A 20,004-nucleotide genomic window follows, 5' to 3' on the forward strand; every position below is an offset into this window, starting at 1 on the left:
GGCAGCCATGTTTTTCAAAGCACACCGAGGGATTTTGTCCTCTAACAACTTTTTAACAACTCAGGAGAGTGGTGGCAGTTCCCAAAGCAAAGCATGGTTTCCATTTAGTTGAAGGTTTTAGCCTGGAGTTTCCCAAGTGCTGTGACAGAGCAGCTCCTGCTGGATGGGGGCCATGAGACGTGGGGCTGCACACCACTTACCTACAGCAGGACAGAATTCCTGTGAGTTAGAAAGAATACATTGCAGCTTGTTTTATTCTCAGGCTTGCCTTAGGTGTTCTTATGGGGGTTGGCAACGTGAATCTGCTTATGGATTTCTTCTGCAAGCAAGTTCCCTTGTTAGGCTTTGCATATAGCACAGCATTGTGCCTCTTCACTGTCTTCAATTAAATAAGACGTCTGTGCTAGTTCAGCCTCTACACCTCCATTCTCACATGTTTTATTGCTTGTGTGTTGTAGGAGCTGGAGTTCCTCAGAGTGGCGAAGAAGGAGAAACTGAGAGAAGCAACGGAGGCAAAGCGCAACTTAAGGAAAGAGATTGAGCGTCTGAGAGCTGAGAATGAGAAGAAAATGAAGGAAGCCAACGAGTCTCGGATACGGCTAAAGAGGGAACTGGAACAAGCCAGGCAGATCCGGGTTTGCGACAAGGGCTGTGAAGCTGGCAGGCTTCGGGCCAAGTACTCTGCCCAGGTAAGACCTCAACATCGACAGCTCACAGCAAGCAAACCGACTGATAGTGCACTTCTCAGCAATAGACTGTGTCTGTATTTACTCAGATGCCAGCTGGCCTCATTTTGTCTCATTTGAAGTCCAGCTCTTACCTGTATAATGTCTGTGTCCCCATCGTGTCAATTTAGAACCCTGGTCCTAATTGGAGGTCTTGCTAACATGCCTGAACTTCAGTTCAAGTTCTGCCCTGAACTTCGCACATTAGGCCACTAAAAATTAGTTTACAGGCAACTAAGACAACAAGACTAAGATTACTTCAGTTCCACTAATACTCTGCTGGCCATACCAACGCATAGGGATCCATTTCAGTACAGTACACAATAGGCAGTCACTTCAGGGTAGTTCCTGGAATGCAGGAACATGCCATTACACGTCAGGTGTACACTTGAAGCTTTGAGTTAAAAATCCTTCCCTGCCCTTTCTGCACCAGATTCTTATGTAAGAAATTACTTTAAAGTTTATTTAAACCAACCAAAGCCCAGCAGTGACACAAGAGCTCAGGCTGCGCGTCCTTAGATCGCCTCGCTGTGTCTTGCTGTTGCAGGGCATGTGGGATGCCAGGCAGTTCACTGTTCAACCTCTGAAATAACCCAGCGCAGCAGACTTGAGTGTAGAATGGCAGCCTCCTGGATTTCTTTGAGAAACAGCACAGACAAGCAATTAACTGCATGCCCTGCCTTCCCCTTCCTCAAAAAAAAAAACCAAAACCATATATATAAATAAATCCCAGTTGTCCAGTGATACATCTCCTATAGAAGAGCGTGGTCCCACATTCAGAACCCACACCTCACATACATAGAGCCCTTGCCTACTGTAAACACCTGTGTTAATGGAAAAGGGAATTCTAATCACATTTACTATAGCGGTGTTTCTGCTGTTAGATGCACATGCTTTACGCAGGTGTTGCTATGCCCAGAGCAAAAGCTACAAATACTTGATGTGGTTTCTTTAAGGAAGAAGGAAAAAGGAAAAGAAAAAGCAATAGAAATCAGAAATTTGTCTAATCCAGGCTCTCAATAACGGGAAGGGGAGTGGTTCACTTGTTACCACTGTGAGACATGTCTAACCGGAGACCAGAAGCAGGAAATGATGTGGGCTTCCTCTCTAGCATCACAGGATGTCTCACTGATAAGAGGTGTCCAGACTAAACATAACCAGATTGAGAACTGCTGCTCTGGGCGTTACCTGCAGCTCACTTCCACTTTAGCAAAGAGAGAAAAAAAAGAACAACCAAGGCAACAAGTGCAGAGAAATAAAATTCCTCACAGACTGGAAAGAGCTTTGAAAATCTGCAGGTGCCTCCTTATAGTTCCACACATTTAATGGGAGAGTTTTATATGGGAGAGGTATATATACTGCTGTATGTGAGGGTGCTGCAGCTGGACACTGTATAGGTGATACATCAGAAGCATTTAAGTATTGCTAAGCTGAACAGTTTGTGTAATGCACTTAGATAATTGTAGAACAGTGCATGGGAAAAACAGCAGGGAAAAAGAGAATTCCTGACCTCAGCTGTGTTGGTTTCATGTCTGGTTTTTCTTTTCTCTAGATCGAGGACCTGCAGGTTAAGCTTCAGCACGCAGAGGCTGACAGGGAGCAGCTCCGAGCTGACCTGATGCATGAGAGGGAAGCTCGGGAACACTTGGAAAAAGTAGTCAAGGAACTTCAGGAACAGCTGTGGCCTAAATCAAGCAGTCAATCCAGCAGTGAAAACACAACGAGCAACATTGAGAATTAAAACACCACGTCGTCTAATACAGACAGAATGACATATATGCACAGTAAGGGAGGATGGGTGGGGTACGTGTGTAAGTGCATGTGTGAGTAGTTGTGTCTTAACACACAGATCTATGAATATGGATTCTTATTAGTTGGAAGGCAAATGTTACTCTTTATAACAGAAGCACTGAATTACGCCTCTTTTTTTGTTTTTTTTCCAATCCATATAGCACAACATCTTACTGTGCCTATAAAACACAAAGTGTTTATAAACAAAATACTTTTAAGTCCACAGCAAATTTTCTACTGGCAAACTCCAAGCAAGCAGCATCGTCCAACTAGAATCAGAGTCAAAGGCAAACATGGCAGCGTGTTCATGTTGCCCTTCTGCCTGTCGGAACCTTTTGGAATTTAAAAACAGACTTTTCTTATAAGCTATTTAAAGTAATTCATTACACAGACTTGGTATTAAAAAAAAATTAACAAGATTTTTTTATAATGAACCTTTAAAAGCAAAACAAAAACCTTCGATGCACAATTTTTATGACTTGTTAAAGGCTTTGGGATTCTTAATGCAGAAGCCCTTTGGTGATGATGCCATTTCATTAGCAGTTTTCCAGCCGTCTAGGGAAGCCATCACAGTTTTAATCCTGTCCTGTGGTTGTATGAGAACTTCAGAGTGCTTTTCAAAGTTGAGGTTTTTTTTTCTCCTTAAAAACAATCACCTTCATTTCCTGTCCTGAACACAAGAAGAAAGGAAGATGCAGGATTGTAAGGGCGTGGGGGAGGGCAGGAAGAGAAGATGGACGCTTCAGAATGATTCAGAAAACCCAGCCTTACAGACTTCAGTGTTTCAGATCACGCCATGTTCTCTAAAGACATCTTCATTAATCGATGTGTTCAAAAGACTCGCTTCATCCAAGAGCACTTCAGCTTCAGGAAAAGAAAGAAGGAAGTAAAGGAAGGAAATGGATGACCTGTGAAGTTGGTTGAGAAATAAAGCAGAAGATGTGAAGTCATTCTGAAATCTTCGCGTCAGCTTTCAGTTCTCTGGAAAGCTCATCTTTGTTGCACCATCTTTACCACAGCATTCAGTATTTACCTACTTTGAATTCCGAACTGTTTGTCAGGATTTCTGTGCCCAAGGAGAGCGCAACATCGCATTATTGGATACTACAGAACACAAAAATCAACGTTTTTTGCTGCTGTGAATAAGCCGACATCTTTTTTAAAAGAAAAAACTTGTGTTTTTAAAAGTAGAAATTACTTTAATTTTGGGATCCAAGCCGCAGCCCTGGAATAAACATGCAGCACACCATCACTCTGTCTTACTATTACTGTTAATATCGTCGTCGATTTTAAACTGCACTTTGTCAGAACCTTCCTCTGCATTTTATTCCATATTTTGGAAGTTTACAAGTTCAGCATTTTCGATTCTATCACCGCCATTTTCCACCCCGCGCCGTCACTTCCACCTATGTGAAATGAGAACTCGGTACAGAACGCTACCAAACACAAAGCCAGCAGAGCAGCGTGTGCTGCTGGGTGGGTTTCACTGCTGCACTGCACGGCTGTGTCTGTCGAGGCTGGGAAGTGCTCAGATAGAGCTGGTGCTTTACTGAATGAGTGAGAAGTTCCTTTCACCCACACACACTCACCTCTGATACACTCGAGCTCAGTGAGAAGTTGATCTGGGGCTGCAGTTGTGCCTTCCAGCTCATTTTTCCTCTCAGCATCTTCTATAGGCAACGCTGACACTTTTTTTTTTTAACCTTAAAGAATAAAAAGAAAAAAAAAAAAGAATAAATCCTATGCATCATCATACCCAGGAGTTACTATAAACCAAGAAATGTATTTCCAGTAACCTTTATTTGCTTTTGGACATTAATGCAAACTATGTAAGCTTAAAAATTATTTCCCTGTAGACAGAAAGCGGCTTCCAATCCTAAAATTACAGTATTTACTTACAGTACGTTAGAGGGGCTTTTTAGGTTGTTTTTTTTATTTTATTTTTTATTTTTATTTTTATTTTTTTAAACAAAAGCTGTTTGCTTGAAACCATTATAATAACCATTATAAGTAACTGTGAGCATTAACAGAGAAGTTCATATATACGTTTTTAGGTACAAAAAAGATGAAATATGAAAGAATTACTGGGACAATGTAGAACTGTTGGGAGCAAGAAACAGTGACAGCAAATAAATGACACGAACCTGTCTGGTTGTGCAGGGCTTGGCCCTGTGTGTGGGATGCTGGAGCCCGAGGCTGGATGCAGAACTCCTCCTCTAAAGTGCAATGCAAAAGGATTTTTGATCACGCTTAGGCAATGTTTGTTGTTGGGTTTATTTTTTTTAATGTGGGTTTTGTTGTGTTGGTTTTTTTTTCTTTTCTTTTTTTTTTTTTTTTGCTTCTTTATATGTTTTTTTTTGTTTTGTTTCTTTTTTTTCTTGCGATTATTAAATCATATGCATGGAATTAAAATCTCTGCCATATGTATATTCATTAATGGGCATTATTACTGTCTTATGTAAAGGGTTTATTTTGTTATGCAGTATGCATAAAAATGTTCTCAGCCTTATGATTTCCAGATCTGTTATTATTCACCGATTTCTTCAAGGGAAACTGAACGCTTTTAGCTTTAGTTGATCGTTGTGCATTTCAGAAGTCTCCCATTTGCTGCCACATTAAGAAATTACACATAGAACACATCTGTTCTCACCCCAATATCAGATCCCTCAAATCTGCCTTTTCAGATATTGTTGTTTTCCTCCCCCTGTGACTCACCCGCACACGGGCAGCTCAGCCCTCTCACTTTGCTTTCCCTTCCAGGAGCAGCGCCCACTGACCTGTAGCACATGGCACTGTTTATTTTGTGTGTCTCAGGAAGGATAGTGATTCACTGCCACGACTTCTGTGCATATGATGCTTTTGCCCTCCAACATTGATGAATTCTGCCTTTTTTTATTCCCCCCCCCCCAAAGAAAAAGAAATTAACAAGCCATTTTTCTTTGCTGTCAAACCACCATCATCATCCTCGTTTCTCACATGGATCAGGTGAGATTCACAGGAAAACTCCCTAAAATGAATGACATTATGAATTACGTACTGTTGTTAGAAAGGCACCGTTTCTTCTTTTGCCATGTATTATAATAAAGTGTAATACATGACTAAATCACAGCATTTGAAGTTAAGGCTTATTAGCGTTTGATCCAAAGGAATGGAAACATCCTCATTAAAAACGCCCGCAAAATCAGGTTTACGAATCAACTTACAAAGGTGCACAAAGGCTGACGGCAACCCCGCTCCACCAGCAGCCAATTGACAGGGAGCTCTTATAGGACAAGAATCCTAAATCATTGCGTGTCTTTCCTAAGTCCATTTTTACAATGAAATCTTGATACAATCTGCAGAAATAACTATTTTTGAGTTCAGAATTCCCGCATCCATAACTTGTTTTTATGATAACAGTCAGCATTGAGCCATAGAAATACCTTCTAGACGTCTCTAGAGGCGATGGAGGTGTTGAGGTGAGGGGGTTCTGTGTGTAATTCCTGTGTCCGCTGCCCTGTCTGCACTCCAACCTGTGAGTGCAGGAATCCTAAAGGCATCTTCTCACTTCATCCGCTCTTTAGTTTCCTTTCCGAAGTTAAAAGGGAGAAGAGGTGTTTCAAGCAGGCTGTTGACTCTCCCTGTAATTAAAAATATATTACTTGTATATTCAGTTTAATTACTCCTTGTTTCTATTACTAAGACTTAACGAAGGGAAAAAAAATATATTAAAAAAAAAAACAAAAAACGACAAAAAAAAAAAAACCAACAGCAATAACATTCATATCTTTGGAGCAGCTAATAGTATAACGTCATATTCTGCTTTTCAAACAGAACTAGCCAATGTAAAGAAAAAACCTTCACAGTAAATTCAACATGTAAATACTTGTTTTCATTTTACACGGTTGTATTATAAGTGTATATGGTGTTTACTTTTTCAGAACTCTTTCTTACCTGGTAGCTGTCTTGTTTTATGAGTTGTGTTTTTAACTAAGAAGAACCTTTGCTGTCTGTTAGGAACAACAAAACAACACCAACCACCACAACCCCCTTTTTGCAGCTCTCGCTGTGTTTTAACCTCTCTCCACCGTTTGCATTTTATTTGTCCGTATTTTCACTGTAAAGTATTTTATTACCCAAAGGTCGATTTTTCTTTCCGTTTTGCCCTCACAATCAGTTTTTAAGAGGTTTTTTTTTGTTGTTGTTGTTGCTTTGGGGTTTTTTTGTTTGTTATTGTTGGGTTTTTTTCTTTTTCTTTTTTTTTTAATGAAAGAAATCACAGAAATGACATTTTTTCAATGGAAGAAAAACAAATCGATACATTTATAATAGCCAATAGCATTTCAGCACATTTTTGTTATCCTGGTCTCTCCTATGCTGCTGCTAATGACAATATTATGACTTACTCTACTATTCTAGAACTATTTTTATGTAAGTAATGTATGCTTTCTTGTTTATAAATGCCTGATTTAAAAAAGAAAAAAAAAAATAAGAAAAAAGCTTGGCATATTTATCTATTTCGCTGTGTACCTTGATAGTCCTTTTCCACCCCCTTTTCCACATCCCCTCCCCTCGAAGCAGATAATATTGTAAAATAAAGGACTTTATGAGATTATGTATGAAAATAGCTATGCTTATATACCACAGTGACTGAATGTACAGTGTATAGACGCATTACCTAAAATAAAATTGTTTGTCCAGAAAAAAATAAATAGACATGTGATGGTTTGTGAGTTTTCTCTGCTTGCAGCTCAGGACAGGCAGAGGGATCTGATGGAGAAGTCAGGACTTAGCAAAGCAGTTTAATTTAAACACTGCAACAGATTCAGATGTTCCTGGGCAGCAGCGATGCTAATAGAACATCAGACCCACCTGGAGACCTGCAGGCAGGAGATGTGCTTTGCCTTGCTGCCTTGTGGTTATGGAGCAAGGCTCCATAATGGGCTCTGCTCCCTCAGCAGGTTCCTCGTGGGGCTGTTGGATCCGTCTGTTGTAGCTGTGCAGAAATGAACACAAAACTCGTGACTAACATGGGCCAGATGTCTGCACATGGCATGAGCCACCTCACACGTCTGATGACAGGACAATTTATTATGATGTGCTAATAATACTATACGTATATTTATTGCATGCATATAGATGTAGACGAGTCATATTCTGCAAAACAGCAAACTTTCTTAGCCCTGCAAGCCAATTTCTTATGTTCCAGTTCTGAGATCATGCAACGCAGCCATGGATTCATCTGCTACACACCCACACACCCTAAAAAAATAACAAAGCCCCTTCTGCCTATGGGTGGAAGTGGCATTAAATTGTCAGAGATGCTGGAGGGAAGCTCGGATTTCCTGTCATGGTTTATCTGTTTTAGCATACAAAAAAAAAGAGTCTGACTGCTTTAAATGCTCTCAGGCCCACGAGCAACACGAGGCTGCTGCTAACAGCAGCACCAGCCAGCCCTGCCATGAGGCTGCAAGGCATCACTTACAATCACACTCAGGTCTGCACATGGCAACGCTGATAGAAGAAAGGGATTTAATTGGAAACGAAGCTTTTAGCAGGAAAATCCTAACAATGGATGAAGCCCGTTTCTTTTGAAGAGGGAGACGTGTAAGCACATAAAAGTTTGTACCAGGTCAAAGAAAAAGAAACACAAGAGGGGAAAAATGCAAAAAGCAGGAGATGGAAACATATGTTAAAGTCATTCAATCATGGTTTTCTGAGAAATGGCTGCAGAATTTCCACAGCTCTGGTACATTTCTTAATGTGCCCTTGTAAAACAGTGGAAAAGCCAGAGAACGATCAAAGGAAGCTTAAACAAATTGTACTTCTTAGTTCTGACTCATCCGGCCTTGTTTTCTAAGGTGTTGGTTTATTTCCTGTCTCTGCCACCTGGACATTAACAGTGGGCACAACCAGCAGTCACACACAGCTCTATTTCTCAACAGCACACAGCAGAATTCCTTCCTTTAGGAATAGGGTGACAGTCCCCAACCTCATTTATCACTATATTACAAACCAGCAAATTAACTCAGACACAGATTGAAAGGATAAAGAACAGCGTAGTAATAACCTAAAATCATTATGCAAGAAGAGAAGGGCAGGACAGAGCACCTTCCAGAGCAGGAAGCTTCAAGCTCACACACCAACCAGCACTGGAATAGAATTGTGCTCCAGTCCTGGGTTAGTGCCAACCTGCCAGCTCAGATAAGGACATCAAACCTAAGATAGTTTTCAAATAAATCTGGGAGTGAATCGTGTTTGTTTCAGTTCCTGAAGTTAGCTGAGGCTAACTTGGAAGTCAGGCCTGGCCGCACATACAGTAGTCTCAGATGTCTGTATCCAGCTACCCAGCACTATTGGACATCATCCTTATTCTTGGGCCATCCACGCAGTTATCCCAGATTCATCTGGCTGCTCCAGGAGCTCTCATTGTGCTGACCTACATTACAGGCACAGACACACACAGCAGACCCCGTGTACTTCATTCACCTCCTCTGCTGTTCTGCACTCGCATCCTTTATAGGGAGGGTGGATACATGGGTGCTGCAATAGAAGACCATGGAGATACGGGTCAATCTTGGCAAAACCCAAAACAATACACACTATTACTATAGTTATTTTATTTTTAAATACTAACTTGCTTATGTACAGAAAAACAATTAAGAAAAATCCAGAGCTGCTGATCTGCCAGCTGTATCAAGGATGCCAGCTTAACGTCACATCGTAAATGAGGTGTTCAGAAGTGGTTTGTGAGCTGAGACAGCTGGGGCCACATTGAGAAGTGCACCTTCCAACACCGTTAAGTCTGGTGCCTGTCAGAGTTTCTTAGCAGGCAGCAAGAAATGGAGGTGTCCAGGATACTGAGTCGCCCATGCAAAGCTTTGCTTTCTCTCCATTTCCTCACCTTTCCTGGACTCCTGCAGTCTTTCCTTTGGCAAAGTGCCTCTGCCCACACAGCTACAGCTGAAGGTACCGAGGAGCTCTGCATAGTTTCATCAGTGCATCACATGAAATATCCACATGCACACAGTGACCAGAGCGAGGAGACTGCTCTCTAAAAGTTCCTAAAGCCACCAATTCCAAACACGGCATACGTACCCAACTAAAGCACTTGTATGGAGGCCAAAAGGTAAAAACAGCTATGAAATATCAACACCAGAATTAAACAAGAGCTCAGCATCGTGTCTCGCTCCTTTCCATCTTACTGTTAGCAGCACCCCTTATTTATACCTAACAGATGGAGCAGAGGGAAAACTCAGCACACGCATAGCAGGGCAGAGGTTTAGGTTAGAGGTTTGATAGGGGTTTAGGGCAGCCCTCATTGCTGCCCGTGGTGTCCGAACCATAATTTTATGTGCTCCCATGTTCATCTGCTGAAAAGATATTAAAGAAATCCATCTTGGCACATCTGCAAGGAAGGGATAAAACTTGCAGAAGATGATAGGAACCAGGGAAGCAGTAAAAACCCAGGAGTGTCACAGTTAATGATGATATGTGAGTAATCCAGTTATAAAGGCACTGTCAGTGGGAAGAGAGCACAAATATAATAAAACCCAGCTGTGTGACGTACACTCCAGTGGAATTTTTATTAGATGGCTTATGTGCACTTTAAGTATACCTGACTGCAATGCAAATTCTCACAGACTTGTGTTGGGGAGGGACAAAAAAAAAGCTTCCACGGGTCTCTGTGCTGAACTGATTGAGTTGAATTGTTCTGTACAGTATCTGTGGGTTTTCTGGCTCATCTTTCTGGATTTACTTTTGTATTTGCTGTCTGCTGACTCAGCTCCTTAATCTGGAAGCTTGAGAATTTCATGCTCCTAAATACTTCCCCAGAGCCTGTTCTGGCCCAGCTTGCTCAGTCCTCTGGCCTTTCTATCACTGATCACTAATGACTGCTCTTGTCTCTGCTGTTTGTATGAGCTACAACAACAACAACCATCACACCACAGGCAGGGCATGAAGAAACCACAGAATGTGGTTCTATGTGGGATGGGGGAAAGAATAACTAAAAAAGAAAGAAAGTACAGCTCGTGGGTTGAGATAAAACATTTACCAAGACAGAGAAAAGGAAAAGGGTAATAGTTACGACTATACAAGTTAAATGTTCTGTAGGTTAAGTTCTGGACTCCTTCTGCACACACAAGTGCTGCTGATGTGAGCAGGAGGCACAGATGGAACTGCAGGCCAATAAAGGTGTTCATCCCTCACCTTGCCCACGATCAAGCTCGCTATAAACAGATTCTTTAAGTTCTGATTCTCACAGTGTATAAAGATGGGATCCCACACTGCTTAATTTAATCTGGCAGAACACATTGGTGAAAGACATTGATTTCTTCCCTCACTGCCTCTTTCTCTTCCATCAATTTTCCCAGATAAGAGGCCTGTGGCTCAGACCCTGCTGGTGACGGATGCCTTGTAATTGCTCTGAATGGATTATCACCAGACATCTAGCAGGCATTTACAGTGCTACAGCTGTAATCAGAAACAGTCTCACCCAGTAGAAAGGCTCTGAGGAACAGACAGCTGTTCCTATTGCCTCTGCTTTGTCTCCCTGCTCTTACATCAAGCCTAACATCCTTTATTTACATTTTTACTACAGTAACACATAGGATGCTGTACTGAAACCAGCGGCCAGACAGGCTGAGTGCTGTTCAAGTCCAAAGAACCTTCCTCTGCATCTGACAATGTACAGGATGGCTTCAGCTACAAGACAACTGTCCTTCCATTTGTTCTGGATCACGTTTTCTGCCTTGCACAATTTAGTGTGAAAAAATATAATGAGAGTGCTTACACCACACTCTCAGCCCTGGTTTTAATTCAGTCGTTCATGCAGGATCACAGTTTAGTCAGTCTATTGAGGACATTGACATGGAAATGGCATCCTGATAGGAAAGATTTTCATGTTGAGTACAAACAGTACAAGCTTCACACTTCCAGCCCTCAATTCTAACTAAAAATCAATGCTACTCTGAAACAAGATTCATCTGACACGATGTTCCAGCTGAAAGCTCCCTCTTTATCTTTGAGAACAACGTGAAATCTTTCGTGGAGCAAATTAAGAGTTAGTGTCAGTCTGGTGCTTGCATCATCAGTGAGAATCCTTCCCTGCACACCTACGTGTCTCACAAAGCACCGATGGGCCCCATTTTAAGTTATGTGATTTCACAGAACTCCAGTGAATGCCTCATAATGTCTCACACTGGCTTGTTACACGTACAGAACTTGACTAATATATACATACATATATGTATGGAGAAAGAGCTTTTCAAAAAAGCATCGTGAGACACAACAGGAAACGTGAATATCCTTCAGAGTTTTTTGCACCTTGAAAAGCAGAGGGAAGGAAGGAGAAGAGGGGACAGTGGATTTGCTGGCACTCATGTACACACGGGCTGTGGGGTTTGTGCAGCTGGGAGATAATGTGCTTTGCAGGTCACTGGCTCCTGAACACTGTGTTATCTCAGTGTAACATACACCTTGTTGTGTCTTACCGCTTAATTACAGCTGATATGCAGGCTGTAATATTGCTTATCATTAGCTGGAGGATGACAATTACCTTTTAAGATTAAACTATTTTCTTTTTTTCTTCAGCCAAGTCTCTGTGTGACACTTCCTGAGCCCAAGAAAAGATTTGCACAAGCAGAACAAATCCATATACTAATTGGTGATGTGCTCCACATAATGATGTATAATTTAGGAAGCATGCATTATGAACATCACCAACAGTACTCGACACTGCACAGAGCCTGGATGGAAACCCAGAGGGTCAGCCAGTTAGCTGCAAGTGGCCAAAAAACCTCAGACAGCAATAAAGGCAATGAAACGCTGTGATCCCCTACACAAAAAGCACCAGTGTGGCAAATGCCAACAGCTGCGGCTCAGCCTGCACAAAGCTGCCCTTCCCATTACCATCACCTTTCAATGCACCTTCCATGCCTGCAGCTTTGCCCTCTTCTTCTTCATTCAACCCAGCTTCCTAAGAAGGCTTAGACACAGTTCACAGAGATCCTACAGCGGGGAAGGAGCTTGAGAGTGGGCTGTAAAAGGATCAGCTAAAAGCGGTGAGTCTGCTCCAGCCCGACTGTCATTAAGTACTTACACCTTCTTCAAGAACCAGAGATGTGTTACTACGCACGAACTACGCTCAGAAATTGCTCATAAATACTCTGCACTGAAATCCACAAGGGCCTGAAAGGAGATTTAACCACTGATTACCACAATAAAACTTAAAGACTGAATAAGAACTGTTTCTATACCTCTACTAATCATTTATGAGGATCCCCCAGAGCAAAGCCTTCAGCTCCTGAGCGTAAGTGCCATAACGTACAGATGTGATGACTCAGTGTCGGAGGTCAATGGTTTAAATCTCCTGTCCTGTAGTTTGTCAACTCCTGTTTATCCCATCCTGCACAGCACAAGGCTGCCACGTATAAATCTTCCATAAACCTGTTTTGATCTTTCACCTACACTAGATTAAAAATAGCCCAGAGCGAGAGCTTACAGCGTTCTGTCATAGCAATTTCTGTGTCAAAAAAAAATGATGGATAGCTACGTGGAAAAAGAACGAACCAACCCAGAGATGGTGTAACAAAGGAGCCTGAATTACATCTCCAAGAAGGAAGAGTTTTACTCACAGTGGAAATCCCCACTCAGCTCACCCCACTGGGCCGATGTGCTGCAGCATGGGATGTGTCATTACACCCATCCTAGGACGCTTCCTTTCTCCTATTGGTTTAATAGAAGATACTGTTATTACTGTGCATCACGCTCTGCTTGTACCTGTAGATCACCAAAGCCACAGTCACCAAAGTGAGAAAGATCTCCCAAGTATTTGCAGATGCCTCCGTATTTATTCAGAATGATACACACTTTCCTAACAGCTTATAAAGAACGTAACATCTGTTTACCAGACACCTTTATGACATCCTACCTCTGTGAGCAGCGTGCTAAGATTTAAGGAATCACTGTGTTAAATCTCGCACAGGTGCTAAATAAATGGCACCAAGAAACACAGAATTGCTGACAAACCCTTCTTTCTTCCTGGACCCCACCAGGACTCCACAGCAAAACAATCCAGATACTTATCAGATATAAACCCAGTAGTGAAAAAAATAACTCTGGCAGCTCTCATAGATTCTGTGATGCCCTTGATGAAGCATAAAACATCCATGCTGACTCTCAGTAGCCCCTTAGGGTGAAAGAGGTGTCTTTCAAACACAACAAAACACACAAAAACAAGAATAAACCAAACTGAACCCAACTCAGTTTTGTACCAAAGGTCCCTAGAAATGCCTGAGAATACACAGGACTGCATATTCTTGCCAACGATTCAAGTCCCAACTCTTGAGTGCTCCGGAAAGCCTGTCCTTGTACTTCAGATTCAACTCAGATCCTGTTCTGTTAGAATCTGAAGAGACACAATGCATCACAATTGGACCTATGGAAGGAAAAGAGCCCGTGACCAGCTAACATAAACCACCCAGCGTCCTGGCATTTAATTGAACACTACAGTACCCTTCTGCCCCTCAGAGCTTTGCTGTTGGATGGATGGAGCATAGGCCCCTTCCAGTCCCAGTTGCACAGATTCCTATCTGGTATTGAAGAGCTTTCTGGCTGATGTAACCACGTAAGAAACTGTCTGTCATCCAGAAAGCTGCAGTTTCACATACACAGCAGTGAGAGAGAACACATGAATAAAAGGTACAGCTGCTAAACTTCACACCAGGAGCCAATCCAAATGAAGGAGACGTGGGAGCTCCAAGCCAGACACAAAAGCATCATTATATGCAAGATGAAAGAGAAGAATAAAGTAAAATGTGTTCATCGCAATTAAATTCAAGTTTGGTATATTGTTGAGTAGAATTTGGAGGATCAGAGTATGAGGTTCAGACCCAGACTCAAATCATATATATATATCATTTAAGTATAATCTAGATAGTCACATCAAACAAAGTGGCTGGGCAACAAAAGCCACTGAGACAGTAAGGAACTGATCCTCAATGTACACAGCTCAGTGATGGAAACGTAACCAGGCGGTGACTCCCAGCACTGAAGCAGCAGCACTTACTCAAACACTCACATAACAGCGACTCATCTGTATTCCCCAGATAAACCCCATCTGTATCAGAGACCAAAGGGCTCTGACAAGTTCTAGATAACATACACCAAATAGCCCAAGTGCAAAGGGAGACAATTTCCTGCCTCTGGTCACAGCCAGACGGTGTTCCTCAGCTCCATGCTACGTCATGAGAACAGAGAGGATCTCGGTAACAGAGGTCAGACCCCATCCCTTGCTCTGCCCGTCTGCACTCACACGGAGTGTCCATTTATAAGCAGTTTATATGGAGGCAATAAACTATTTGCAGATGTTATAAACATTTTACAGGTCGGGGTACTAAACATGTTAGGGTTAATAATTATTTACTGAAGCGACTATTAATCATTTACAAAACTTCTATGAATTGAAATTCTCTATAGTTCATTACTATGTGCAATGGCTGTTATCTGGGTGACCACACTAGAGATCAGTCCAAGGATCCCTGCAGCTCAAAGATTAACCACGTTTCTAAGGCAGAAACAGCCACAAGCCCCTGAAGGACCTGTGACAACTGCAGTCAATACTGTGAAGTCAGCCACAACTTCTGGGAGTGTTTCTTGTCCACTCTGAGAAGGTACAAAGGAATAGCTTTATTCCTATGGGACTTCCAGCAGCAAGAGTATGAAAGCTGTAAGCAAAGTGGAAGTGCTGAATGTACTGGCACAGACAGACACCCCAAAGGCTTCTCCGTGCCTTGAATGATACCTTGTAAAGCCAGGATACAAGACCAGATGCATGTATCCCATTTTGGCCAGTGTTATTGATCTGCCTGTGAATGGTGCCCCACCAGCTGTGACACAAGGCAGCCTACCCAGGGAAATAGCTCTGAAAAATAAGAATCAGAAAACAATTCTCCTCCCTCTTTACCAAAGACTGGGTTTCATCTTTTGCAAGCAGCTGAAGCTGTGGGCAGCCAAAGCCCTCAGTCATGCTGCAAAGAATCAAAACAACCTCACTTGCAAATGGGAAAAAAAAAAACTGCAGTGAAATCTTCCCCTCCTGGGGCTGAATGTCTGTCACCTCTGCAGGCACAACACAAGGATTGCTGGATAGCTGTCAACATCAGTTCTGTCAGTGACTACAGAAATATTGAGCAGCTCAGGTTGGAGGGCAGGAGAATAGACAAGCTACTTGTTCCTTGCACTAAAAGCATGCCTTGATAGCTAACTGCAGCCATATGAGCACTAAACGGGGTGCTTCACATGCGTAAGTATGTGCTTAAACCCTTTCCTGAATGGAGACTGTGTTAACCTGTGGGACAGACTGAACTACAAACATAACCCTGGAGATACAAGAATAGAGTCCAGGGTGCGTCTGTGCAGTCTGATAAGTGCTAATCTGATAAAGTCTGAGCCACCCAGACTGCATGCGTCAATGAAGGCAGCGCAGCAAGGGGACAGGACATGGATGCTGCTGATCTGCCCGACAGCAAATGGAAACTCATTCAAAGAACTTTGTGCTTTTGAGATGAAGGTTAAGGAGGCCTTGTAGGGCAGACACAGAAGATGAAGTTATCAGAATGGCAAGCAGACTTAACACCACCACCACCACCTCTTTATCTTTTAATTGCCAATATAATACAGTCGTAGGCCTTCAAAAGATACACAGATGCCTCACTCTGATGTAAATCATCGGGCAGTAAAGCATCCCTGAAAATCTGGATCCTTGTGGCATTGACTTTAAAGCACAATCAAATTTATTAGAAAGTTCCAGTGTTTGAGATGACACTTTCCTTTTCCAGCCAGCCTTACAGCTGAGTAGGAACACACACATCCACCTTCCATATCCCAGTACACAGTCACAAGACTTCCTCCCAAAGCCTTAAGACATCTGCCACTTTAGGTCTTGGTTACTCATGGTTATACTATTGCAACAGCCAGCTCTTTTTTTGTCCCCAGGAAGCAACTCCCTGTTTACTCCAGCTCATAATTACAAAACAGAAGTCAAACACCTCACAATTGTTAGGAAAACCAATCACCTGCAGTGCCTTCATCAGATGGCTTACCAACAACAAGGTGAACCGCAGGTCTGTGGTGATGCTGATCTCAATCTGCTCCTGCACTGGTGGGTTGCTACCACAGTCTGGTGGAAAACATCATGTCAGGGCAACCACCTTCCAGCTGCTCTTTGCTGCATCCATTGGTAATGCATTTTTACCTCACGGTAAATACATGACGGACTTGGGAGATATGAGCCTCTCATTTAAGAGCTGAAGAAAAGATGATATTGACCATGTCTCCATGTCTCATTCAGTCACCAAGTGCTAAGGATACACCTCTGACAGATACCACGTTCAAGAAGTGGCACAAAAACAAAGCAGCCTTTGTTCACCCATGAACACCCACTGCTCTCCAGCTGACCCAGTGGCAGCTCAGGGACCCAAAGCTTTCAAAACTAATACTTGAGGTCCTTCTAAATTAAGTCGTTGATGATGAGTTCTGAAATTTCAAAGGAGAATATTTCCTTTCTCAGATGTCTCGGGGCAAGAGGAAATTTAAAATAACTGTTTCTTCTTCCTGTCTCTTGAACAATTGTCTGTCATGAAGTCCAAACCCTACAGCAAGGCTGAGTTCTCACCTAGAGAAACAGAACATGGGCCAGTTTCATTTCCCCCAGCACCACAATGCTCAAATTCCCTGCTTAAGGGAAGAGCTGTGACTCTGAACTAGACTCAGTGGTTTCAGTTCGCAGGGGGTTTGTTTCCCACAGCTGCTCTTCAGCCAAGCTGTGAACGAAGCTGAAAATTCATTTGAAAAACCTTCTATGGTTTCTCATGCTTTCACAATTACATGATAGCTCTTTCCTCAACATTTACCACCCCCTGCAGGGAATTCCCCAACACATGGGTAAAATTTACCAGGAAGGCTTATAAACCTTGACAGAGACTTCATCTCAAACAGTGCAAGAATTTGGTTTCAAATAAATCTGGGAAATTCTCTGTTATGAGCCCTGTGATTCTGTGGAAGGGTGGATGCTTGATGTCCTGTTCTATGGGCTGATCTGGAGCCCACTGAAGCAACTGGAAGGAGCTGCATGGATATACATGGGCTCTGAATTCTGTAACTGCTAATGCTTCTCCCTGTGACTCAATAAGAAAATCATCTGAGAGCTCAGGTGAGGACAACACCACGACCAGAAGCTGTCAGCAGCTGGGGACTCTGTACAAAACATCAACTGAGCCAATGGCAAAACCTGTCCATCAGATAACAACAGGCTTTGCAGGTCTCAAACCCAACTCTACCAATTTCATTTGTACCAGTCCTCAGCTGACTGCTGAGGCCACAATACTGCACATCAGAGTAGCAGTCCCCATGGAAACCAAACTGGCACCTGCTTGATGTCTTGTTTTAAAGGAGCTGCAGAGCTGCTTGCAGTCAGGGAGGAAAACCTTCTGCAAACATGCAGCTCCCATCATTAGAGCATTTATATCTTCCATGTCTCAATTACACATTTCACATTGCAGCTTTGCCCTATCACTGAGACAATGCACACTCCAAATGCTCAGATGCTCAACTAGAATCACTCGGGCCAGTTTACAATCCCCTTCTTTGTTGGTTAAAGATGTCAGAAAGTAACACGGAGCCAACACCTGAATCCCAGCCCTGGAACCTAAAGACAGAAACACACATTTCTGAGCCTTATTGACAAACCAACTGAATTTTGAGCTATTTGGTGCCTGTGGTCTATGTCAGAAGCACTTGAATTTTACATCAGCCACTACTCCTGGACCCTTGCATAGATAAGAATGAATCTACAGTGTTTCTTTAGTTGGATTACCTCTTTAAACCAAGCTATTATGGGGCAGGAACTTCCTACTCCATACAAAAGCTGTTCTAAAGCACATCTTTGATTCTTCTAAACAGCCTATGCAACATAATGAAAACTGTTCAGAAGTTTATTACATATTGACACATGCTGCTGCAGAAAGTTCATGCCCATAAACACCATTTTTAATCGATATATTCTGTCTGATCAAAGGAAATCACTGAACATGGAATCAACTACAGTGACACACACTGGAGGGTGATTTCAAATAAACATCATGTAAACAGCTTCCTGGAATGTGCTCAGTGGTACCAGCACGTTCTTTAAAGAGATGACATACAAAAAGAGGTGGGGGTGAGGGGGACAGCCAGATTTTAACTTGGTGTAACAGATACTTACACTAATAAATTAAACGTGTGCTCCCAAACATTAAGGGCAGCTGACAGAGAACAGCTCCTGTCTGTATCAGAAAGCTCTTTAATGCAGGGTGCCTGCAGATAAGCTGCTTCTTGGGAATGGTTTCCCACTCCAACCCATACCTGGGAACAGGGCAGAAAAACATTAGCTGGCACAGGCCAAAGCTCTGCCAGAAAGCATTCCATTGCTCCAGTAGTATAGTATCGTATTCCACATTTGAGGAACATTCCTGGGAGCATTCCCAGGCATCCTTGATTTTACTAGCATGGACACAGTCTAAGATTTCCAGATGCTCACTAGAATAACGTTTTGCTACTTGGACATTATCTTCTGAACAAAGATCCCAATGCAAAATAAAAAAGAAAAGCTTAATTATGGCAGAAATGAACATTACAGTAACAATAGTGCCAAAAAGGGATTTCTGGTCCAGTTTGGAACACGCACGTTTCTCACTTGCCAGAAAGCTGTATGTTCATCAGACAGCTATCTGACACCCTCATTCCATGTACTATTATTCTGGAATGAACAATGACAACCACAGTACTTAAGAAAGACAGCTTGTAGATGAAATGCAAACACCACTGGCAGAAGATTTTAACTCTGGAATTTAAAAGAGATCTTAAAGCATGAATTAATACAGACTGTGATGAAGAACGTCAAGTGTCTCTGCTAGTGAAAGCACAACCACAGCAATGCTTCCTGCCCACAGCTCTGAGGCTTCTCTTTTCCTCCTTTTCACCTCTTTCACCCTCTTCGTCTCTTTTGATCAGTACAACAAAGGTGTAATTTTAACACATGGAGACAAATCAATTCTAGCTGCCACGCAGATGCACCTTAGGTTTGTAACATAAAAGTTCCATTAAATCATCGTAATAAGAACCATCAGCAATGTTCAGAAATGCAAACAGCATGCAAGGAATCACTGGTAAAGGAAAACAAAGCAGAACCGTGTGTTTGGGCTGTTTTCATCCTCTTTTCCTGGGGACACAGTGCTGGCAGTTCCCTGGGGCAGGATATTAAGCGAGACAAACCTTTTGCCTGACCCAGTACAGCAGTTCTTATCTTGATCTAATTTGGTCATCACAGAGAGCAACATGTGTTAAATGACCTAAAACTAATACCACCATCAGAACAGGTGAACCAGGGCCTGGCATGTCGACAACAATAGCCTGATGGGGATTTTCAACTACTGACTGAACAGAACACGGAGCAGAGAAAAAGCTGTGC

General features: G+C 42.4%; 1 protein-coding gene and 1 long non-coding RNA gene across 7 annotated transcripts in view; one reads left to right on the forward strand and one right to left on the reverse strand.

Annotated features, from left to right (window-relative positions):
• SKI (SKI proto-oncogene) overlaps nt 1-7,207 on the forward strand; it is an 88,520-nt gene extending 81,313 nt beyond the window's left edge. For all 6 annotated transcript variants that reach the window (XM_015882469.3, XM_015882471.3, XM_015882472.3 and 3 more), the window contains 2 exons: nt 459-689; nt 2,278-7,207. In XM_015882469.3, the coding sequence (XP_015737955.1) occupies nt 459-689; nt 2,278-2,466 (420 nt within the window). In that variant the 3' untranslated portion in view covers nt 2,467-7,207. The remainder of the gene's footprint in view (nt 1-458; nt 690-2,277) is intronic.
• A 159-nt stretch (nt 7,208-7,366) lies between these two features.
• The window catches only part of LOC107323429 (uncharacterized), a 91,641-nt gene continuing 79,003 nt past the window's right edge, over nt 7,367-20,004 (reverse strand). Inside the window, exon 6 of the long non-coding RNA XR_014931861.1 lies at nt 7,367-7,491. This is a non-coding gene — a long non-coding RNA (uncharacterized LOC107323429). The remainder of the gene's footprint in view (nt 7,492-20,004) is intronic.

Source organism: Coturnix japonica, chromosome 9, assembly GCF_054131305.1.
Source record: "Coturnix japonica strain WE chromosome 9, WE-NBRP24, whole genome shotgun sequence".
Classification (NCBI taxonomy): Eukaryota; Metazoa; Chordata; class Aves; order Galliformes; family Phasianidae; genus Coturnix; species Coturnix japonica.